Below are 9,557 nucleotides of genomic sequence, written 5' to 3' on the forward strand. Positions count from 1 at the left end.
ATAGTCATTTTAGCCGCGAACGGTTTGCCAAGTTTCCATTTTGGATTTAGAGATAAACAGAAAAGAGCTGCTCTTGACGTGATCAGAGTTAGTTCGCCGTGATCGGTGGTAGTTCGGGGTTTCGATCTCCAACTGAATCTTGAGCAAGCTTAGCTTGCGATTTAGCGGTGTGTACTAACATTTTGTGGCAATGAAGGATTGAGTTAGATGTTGCCAGGTTTCAAAGTACACAACTATGACCAGTAAGAGTTGAAACAATTTTTGTACAGAAACTGAAAAAATACGTGTAAGCTCCATACCTGGCCACAACTGTTGGTAACCAAATTTGTGTGTTTGAAATAAAATGATCCAGCTAGTTTGAGTGGGCATAAAATTTAAACACCACCACCCCCCCCCTCCAAATTACCCATCCCATGAATAGAAACTGGTAACGTTGCATCCACCTTTCCTTCAATATCGTGAAAACAGCCTAACTGTAAGTCAAACCCGTACATGTTCAATATTTTCTAGTACCTCTCTATACAACCTCCTTTACAGTTTGCCTAGATATAAGGAAGTTAGAATACAGGACCAAAGCATGATGGGAAAAGACACCATTTACTTCCTCATGACCATGTATAAAAGTCCTGGGAATTTGACAAAAAGTCAATATGGAATTACTTAACCCATGGAAGATTTCCCACAAACCCAGAACAAATGAGCAGTTTGTTGTTGCTTCAAGCATGATAATTTCATTTAAATCCAAATCCAAGATTGTTTTGTGACCTTTGGAACCTCTGTAAATCTCTCAGCATCCCCACTGGAACAAACAGTACAGATATAATTTAAAAACATGACAAGGCAGACAGAATTGAGCAATTCTGTATTCTAAAGGAAACCAGCAAATAATGGATGCTCACAGAATTGGTACAGAAAAAGAGTGTCAGAGACTACAGAGCTAAATACCAGCAAGAATGGAAGTATAATAAACAAAACAAAAAGAGCGGGAATTACTGTCACATGATATATTACAACATGTTTACTAATCTAGCTTGATAGACCTGTTTCACAAACTAGTATTACATCAGCAGGTTAATTATAATATACTGCATGCTGCCATATGCCAGGGAAAACAGTTCTACGCCAAACCAGAGAAGAAAAACAGGGTGTAGAGTCTTAACTAGGAAATGGAAGACAGGATTGAAAGACTGTACTGATGATATCAAAGAAGCTAATCAATATAATGATTGAGATGCCATAATCAATACATGTATATTATACCAGGCAGTCTGCCTCCCAATCATGATCTCAGTAACACACACTCCACTTCAAACCCCCCCCCCAACACCATCCAACCAACCCCCCATTTAATTATAGCCTACTTAACATTATAAACCTACTAACTCAATAAAAATGAACAACTTCAAAAATTGGGAGAATTTCATGATAACATGACGTCCATCGAAATTGAATAAGGTGAACTATAGCCTAAGTGTGGGTCCAACACAACAATTCTGAGTTGACCATACTGTACATACATGTGCATGTAACAACCCTTAAAACCTTCTGGTTGATTATTTATAAGGAAACGGCGCACAGTGTTTAAAGGTTACGTACCAGTTCAATCTAGACACGGTAGAGTGAGAGTGCTGAAGTTGCGTGGAGACAGGTAAGTAAGGAGCGAAGTAAATTCATACATAACCATACACTACACCAACTACTATACTGTACATAATTTGGCACAGCCCAAAACTTACTTCTCATCTTTCTGAACTAAACATTCTTAGTATATATACTTGCAATGTAGTCCTTTTCGTGTCGATTTTCGTGTGTGAGATTTCATCCACGAAAATATTAGTTGCTTCTCATTTCCTCTATTAGATACAAGGAGTGCCATGTGATGGGACATGTAAGGTAAGAGCTGAGCGAAACACGTAATCCTATATCTACGACCAGTGAAAATATCTTCAGAAGACTATTTCAAAATTACAAAAGTGTTCTGTGTAACAACAACAAAGAAAAAAGAAATTCCTGGGTCTTAGCATTTTCACAACCTAGACACATGTGCATTCATAGAAACTATCACAATTTGTCAACATGAATCTACATTGATGATCATCCTCCTCCTCCTCCTCCTCCCCTCCTCCTCCTCCTCCTCCTCCTCCTCCTCTTCACAATGAATCTATTCTTCCTATTTTCTTCTTCCTATTAAACTATTCCTGTTTTTAATGGCTTCTCTATTGAGACACCTGTCCAACAGCATTATGTCACATGATCTGGGCATTTGAATGTCGTTTTGAGTTTCAACTTTCATCGGATCGTGCGAGATTTATTTTCTCACTGTGAATGCTTCCTGAATTGATTGTTGGAGATATTATGAGTTTCCTTTCCTCACAGATTAGTTAGGGAGAACCGCACTGAGGCTTAATATGACAAAAAGAAAGTTTGCCAATTGGAAACAAATTTGATTACTGTAGTTTCCATAGGTAAGGTACTGTAGATGGGGAATTTTTCACACGTAACTGTTCACAGGTACAGTAATTGAAGAGCAAAGTCAATTAAATGTTTTTACAGTACTGTACTTATGAAGGGTTCTGTATCATTTTTCCTTATTAATTTAGATAAGACTTTATATCGTAAAAGTCACAATTGATTCCTAAGTCCAAGCCAGTACTGTGAAAAAAAAGGGAAGAATTGTAGAGCGACATGCACTACATTTTAAATTACCAACAATCCGCATCTTCTAGGGTGGGAAAGCTCTGCCTATAATAACATTCACCACGTAAAATAACAGTCAACCTATTTGTAAAGTACTACATCTTAAATCAACCATGAATGAGCTATTCAACGAAAGTAAATAATGACATCTATGTCCTATCAAGTTCCATACGTGTACAGTCTGCAGTGTATTAACAGCTTTTCCAGGACTGTCATCTGAACTTACCCAAAAGTACAAATCAAAGAACGTTCAGAACCAAGTAGATATCTTACCGTTTTCCTATTTCAAAAGTACCGACTCTAAACTACTCCTTCATACTTTGAAGGCATTGGCATTAATTTCTAATTACTTTAAAAGTCTACTTATCTTTTGGAGAAATTTCAACCCAAGTGAGTTGAGGGGATCACTAATAAATTGACAAGCAGTAGCATTAGTATATTACCATAAGTTAACCATTGCTGGCAGGGTAGAGAAGAATCACAGAAACATACAATTAACAAAATACTGTACATAGCTGCTTTTAAGAGGCCAGGTTAACTTGTTCCACACAGAAATGTTGGCAGTGCTGTATGATCTCTACAGTGTACAGTAGGAACAGTGTGGGTCAATAACTTTACAGGACCCCACATTTCCCATGCTGGCAGAATCTTCTTCAGAGGCACCTCATTACTGACTAAACTGAGGCAAAGAATCTGTCTGTAACAAATTCAAACAGGATTGTCACTAGCATTAAAATCTGCAACTCACTTTCTAGATTTCTGAGTCTGTCCAAGATGCCATGAACCAAAGTCCATGTTATTCTTTCCAATTCATCCTACCCTATTCACCCACTGATATTTACAAAACTGGTCATCTGACTGTCAATTTCTAAGAAGCATTTTTGACTTGTGACTGTGTGGTATCTAGAGTACAATATTTGCAGTCAGTTTGTGGTACAGTATAAATTGCAGACTTTTACTAGGCTTTTACTGTATTGATGAGATACTGTCTGGCTGACAAGCCGTCTAAACAACACATAATAAATTATGTAATACTTGAGTAGCCTTACATACCAGCTCTTTCCTTCATCTATTTTTCCCCTGCACACTGCAATAGCACTGTACAATCTTATGTACATACAGTACAGTACATCTGTTATACCACAGACTGAACACAATATTAGCACAGTACTGCTCAAGTCCACAGTCACATATGCATGTTTTGTATTATATTACTGCCAAACACAAAAATTATATGTGGCTTGTTCGTGACTATATTGCCAAACACACAAATTATTCATATGGCTTGTTCTGTACGATACTGCGAACACACAAATTATAATAAATGGCAGGCAGTTACCATCCATTTATAATGTATTAACACTTGAAGGAAACTTCACACAGTGAGGCGAGAAACAAAAATTCTATGTACATGAAGCTTGAAAAGGTGGCAGACCGGAATACTGTATATCTAACTAGTGGTAAATTGCAGGCATTGAAATCAACCAAAGCATATATACTATAACACAAAGCATTGCCAACAGGTCCATCGATGGTCGGTAAAAGCCCCTCAGACAAACAAACTGTATAGACTTAAAGCATACAATCAGCTTAAGCTCCCTGATGTGTTGTCTGCAGTCAGAGCTCAAAGAGAGACAGTGTATAAAGTTGTATTAATCTACTGTATTTTACTCTGAATAATATTAACTGCAATAGTCATGTGACCTGAACAACGCAGCTAGCTGCATGCAGTATTATTCACCATTTAACAAGTAACTGAACTAAATGATAATTATTGAGTAGCACACTAGTATCATATGTATTCATGTATACATTAAATGTGTGTACTACTCAATAACTTGCAATACCAATCATCTATCTTGACTGTCAGCAACCTATGTGACTTGGGTCCCAAAGGTTTTCTAATGTGTTCTGTTGGCCCTGTCTGCTAACGTCAGGATTATATTGTAGCCGCTTCCAGTCAAGATCGACAAACTTGCGGCGAAGGAAGCTGATCCAACCATCACATAATTAGCAACCACATTCCAGTGGCATTGTTATGATAAATTTAAGGACGGAGGGTGGGGGGGGGGGGAGATGATCAATGGGTTGCTGCCAAATGCCAAAATTTTGACTGTGTTGTGGCATAAAATGGTTGTTAACCACTGGGGATGTGTTACAAATACTACCTAAATACAGGGTAGATGTTTTATCGTTTAAATTTAAATTTTATGTTAAATGTTATTTAATTATGTATTTTAATTGATTTATTTTGTTTACATTAATTATTTTATATGTCCTTTTCTTTATCGCTTCTTTCTTATGAAATGCATAAACTGCTTATTAAAGTGAGGCCCAAGCCAGATGAATATATTTTATTACATCTTAAAAATAAACATTTCCACTTCAAACTAAAGATCAACTCATTTTTTTGTGATGGAATTATGGCATCGTATTGACAATTTTTGTTTTGTTTTCAACACAGAATGGATTCCTCCTTTACATAAATTCATTATTGTACATTCATTTAATTTTATGACATATTTAAGCCACTAAGATCATGCTCCACCAGTACATGTTCCCTTGAGGTGCATGACAACAACAGCATGCAGCTATTTGAATTAGTTTGCAGGCATCATCGTTGTCCTTGTTTACGGAGTACATTGACACAGGTCTAAAGATGGAGGTGGGTAGACAGTCAAGTTTATACAGGGTGACCTAAAGCTGCTGTGATAACCTTTCTAATATCAAGGCTATTCAAACTTAGCCAGACAGGAACACATCCAGCAGGACTGTATACATACAAGTACACATGTACATCAAATATTAGTTGGATTTAAAATCAATTAATCTACCGATGAGGTCAAGATAACCATGGCTTTGTTGGCTCAAAGAAAACAAGATATTCAAGCTGAATGGAGGGCTAGTGTTTGTGGTAAATAAACTTGAAAACAAATTGTTTTCATACTAAGATGACAAAGAGCCTAGATAAGTACCTCCCAACCTCCCAGGAAATCTATGACAATGGTGTTTTAACCATAAATTTACACTAACAAGTAACAAGCACATAACATTTCCATTTACAACACATATCTCCATTTTCTAATAGTTGTTTGGGGGCAGGGGGGGGGGGGTAAGGAAAAACACATGAATTAGAAATGTAGCTATTGTTTAATTTGTATTATTTCCCCTTATAAATTATATTCTTTAGTTGAAAACCAAGAGCTGTCTTCTGTTTTAAAAAGGACAAAGTTCAACCATGAAAGTATCAAATTCCTCAAACCTTACTGGTCTGAGGGGCTTTTACAGACCATCGATGGACCTGTTGGTTGGTAATGCTTTGTGTTACTGGTTAGAGGAGCTTAAATATGATTGTTGGTCTGTAATACTTGCAAAGATTGATGGCTTGGCTCATCTGTGTAAATATGTCTCTGCAAATCTCATGCATATAAACAATTTAGAACTAAATTGATTGAGTAAGGTCTGTTCAGTATGAAATAGAATTATAGATCTATGAAAATATGTAAAGCATCTTGATAATTGTAATGTTTGTTTGTCTAATGAATAATTACTTTAAAACTTTGCAATAGAAATAAACAACATCCTAAAGGAAAGAAAAACAGCCTTCAAATTTAGCCTGATGAAGCGAGCAGACCAGTGATTATTTTCAGTTTCTTTCAAATTCATATAAATGTTACCATTTCAATTTTAAAGAGAAGCTTGATCTCAGTCATAAAAATATCTTTAATATAAGACTGTCTTTCATTCCCCTACCCCTTCCCCCCCCCCTTCCCACCCCATTTTATGAAAGAAGTAAAAGAATTTTTAGCAATAGGTGAGTCTTTACCTTCAACCAGGGCTTTAAAGCCATATTACAGTACGTCTCCCACTATTTATAAACAGACACAAACTGATCCCTTAATCGTAATGGCCCGAATCATCATCTGTCACTTTTCAGAGGTTCCCTTTTATTATGATAAGGTACAGTAAGTTCTAATCTTCCAAAGGTCCAATAAGCTCTTTTACAACAAATGTACACGTACAGTATCTGCCTAATATGCAAGTATTATATAGTAATGCCAAGAAATGCATCTCAGACAGCCATCTTTTTTCGTTAATAGTTTCTCACACTACTGCAACACTGTACACCTGAGCTACTGTATAAGATAATACAGTAGTGTATATATATCCTATTCATTGCACATTGTTAACTAAACAATTACTCAGAATGCCCATTGTTCCCTTCCCAATTGTGTGAAACATACACACCAATACAGGACAAGTGCGTGACAAGGTCAGCAATTGTTTCAATATGAACTTTCTCAATGATGATCGATCGAACTTCAGTACCAGGACCCAATACCTTGTGTAATAGTACTACTAACTTCCAGTCATTGTGTGAGTTGCTTTATTATTATCCATGGCAAGCAGCATCACTATCAGGGGTTTTGTGTTTTGATAATTCCTTGGGCAGTGTGCTTGGCAGGTCTGCACTACCCACCCACCCTCTCTCCTAATTTTGTTTCTTTTTCTTTCTTTTTTTTCCAATTTGTTGCTTGTTCCCATCTTGCATTCTTTTTTCCTTCTTCAAATATTTATGAGAAATGGATAAAACAAAATATTCTGTTGTGCATGTAATCAATCCAGTTTATACTACTTCACCACTAACTTAAGAGCCCTTTGTGAGACCTGGGGAGGGGGGGGGGATGCATCAAGAAAACAAAATGATCTCAATCTCTTACAGTCATTCTTAAATTATTTCACTCTCACAATAAAATTAGTCAGCAAACTGGCTAAAATTAATTTATTTCAGTAGCATATATTTATCTTGTACATCACATATAACATGTAGATATAGTACAACCTTAGCTTAATAAAGTTAATATTACTTATTACTGGTTGACCAGGTGATGGAGCAAAACAGAAGGCAATGGTCAAGCAAGTCCAACAATGAATATTATTGGCACAGAAATGTGAATAAACTGAAGAATATATTTGTACTTCACTTTGATTTCTTAGTAAGCCAATCTGCCAAGAGCGATCCACTAAGAGTAAAACCTAGGCCTAACTTAGGCCTTAACATGTGGGCCCATGCTACCATTTCATTAAGCTACTTCCAACTTTCAATAGTTTCTGTATGTTTCCTAATGATATGGCATAGTGTTGGAGGGTAGCAAAATGCAACATCAAGCTAGGGCAGATACTAGCATAACTGAAGCTATGACGGCCAAATTTTATCTGCTTGTTGCACAATTTGCAGTATCAACAAATGACGGGCACAGCCCTCTCAGTGTCACTTAACAAGTAGTGTAACTTACAAATTACAGTGTAAGGAACCCACTAACAGTATGTATGTACACGAACTTGTTATTATCCTCCAGGTGGGCAATCAATTTATCTGTGCGATCGTTTACTGTATTATGTATACCATAGTAACAATTAGGCCTATTTTGAAACTTACGAACTCTGACTGCTCTGGCATCCAACTTGGAAACGGTTTCTTCAAGTTTAACAACCCTGACGCTCAAATGAGCTGCTTTCTCGGCTATCTTGTTACCTTCCTGGAGAACTTCGTCAAAGATGGAGTTTGCTTGATATGCCAAGTTTGCGAGCTGCATCACTAATCCACACAGAGTATTGTTACTCACTCTGACAGTAACGGTTTCTATTTCCGATAATCCATCGTTCGGAAGTGGTCTGTTACTCAAATCCACCGGTTCTACCGATCTTTTAACGAACGGCATTATGAACGGCAGATTTGAGGACCTAAAAGAATCCCAAAAGTTGTGAAGGCCGAGAAATGTGATCACAAGTATCCATGCACCTGTGCAGCATTTCGTTAAGGCCTACTACCACTGTCGTCAACTGTTTGAAATACGTACGTACGACAGACCTGTGGTGTACCCAGGCATACAGCACAGTGTGTATGTAATACGTGCCAGCTTTGCATTTAGCGGTCAGCATCTCCAAGCTCCATTCATCCTACGTGTTTACAGCTGTTACACGTACGAACTTACTCCCTATGCCACTATGACTAAAATAGTTATTCAACGTAATTGGTGGCGCAAAGTTCTTTTCAACAAAACAAAAAAGAAATTATAAAATCAAAACGCTTCCATAGACTGGACTCTCAGTAACGTTCGTAATTGACAGGGAATTCTTAGTTTGATGAGCATCAACACCAGCGGGGTATGATACTATAGTTTGTATAACTTGTGAAAGGTTTTGTACATTGTTAGACTACACACTATATTGGCACATATGGGGAACAAGGGAGGGGGGGGGCAGTCCTCCCCTGTTCCCTTGCCTGGCTAAGGGCCTGAGTATCGGTGCACTTCTTAGTCAATCACATGATCCTTCGCAAATTTCCATAGGAAGTTTTGCAAGAGAAATATTTTCTTTATTCATGGAATGCGTTTATTGGAAATATACTCTTAAATTTATGCTTAACTGAGATCTGAGAAAATGAGTTGATTACTGCATAGACGGTAATTCAAAAGTACCGTGAAGTAACATATTGATAAAGAGAGAGAGAGAGATGAACATTTCAAAACACATTTATCCTCTACCTATCGTTCGGAGGCGATAATAAGAGTAAAATATGGTAATATATGCAAAATTGCTGTTATCTCCCTGGCTATGTAGACAACAAAATATAGTTTCAAATTCAGAAATAGTTACGGTCCAAATGTTTGAAAGTATATATGCCCATAGCCTAGGCTAGACTTCATTGTCTATAATGGTTATAGAAGCAATAGGCTGCAAATATAATATCACTTCGATGCTACACCATTTGGAAGCCAGGTGTAAAATAATCATTTATGTTGTTCCCATCAATATTATTCATTAACACATTTCTCATTATATTTAGTACTATATGT

At 37.0% G+C, this 9,557-nt stretch overlaps 1 protein-coding gene across 2 annotated transcripts in view; it reads right to left on the reverse strand.

Annotated features, from left to right (window-relative positions):
• The window catches only part of LOC139962496 (uncharacterized), a 60,786-nt gene extending 52,170 nt beyond the window's left edge, over positions 1-8,616 (reverse strand). For both annotated transcript variants that reach the window (XM_071962509.1, XM_071962508.1), the window contains exon 1: positions 8,138-8,616. In XM_071962509.1, the coding sequence (XP_071818610.1) occupies positions 8,138-8,420 (283 nt within the window). In that variant the 5' untranslated portion in view covers positions 8,421-8,616. The remainder of the gene's footprint in view (positions 1-8,137) is intronic.
• Between the last annotated feature and the right edge of the window lie 941 nt (positions 8,617-9,557).

Source organism: Apostichopus japonicus, chromosome 21 (assembly GCF_037975245.1).
Source record: "Apostichopus japonicus isolate 1M-3 chromosome 21, ASM3797524v1, whole genome shotgun sequence".
NCBI classification, from domain to species: domain Eukaryota; kingdom Metazoa; phylum Echinodermata; class Holothuroidea; order Aspidochirotida; family Stichopodidae; genus Apostichopus; species Apostichopus japonicus.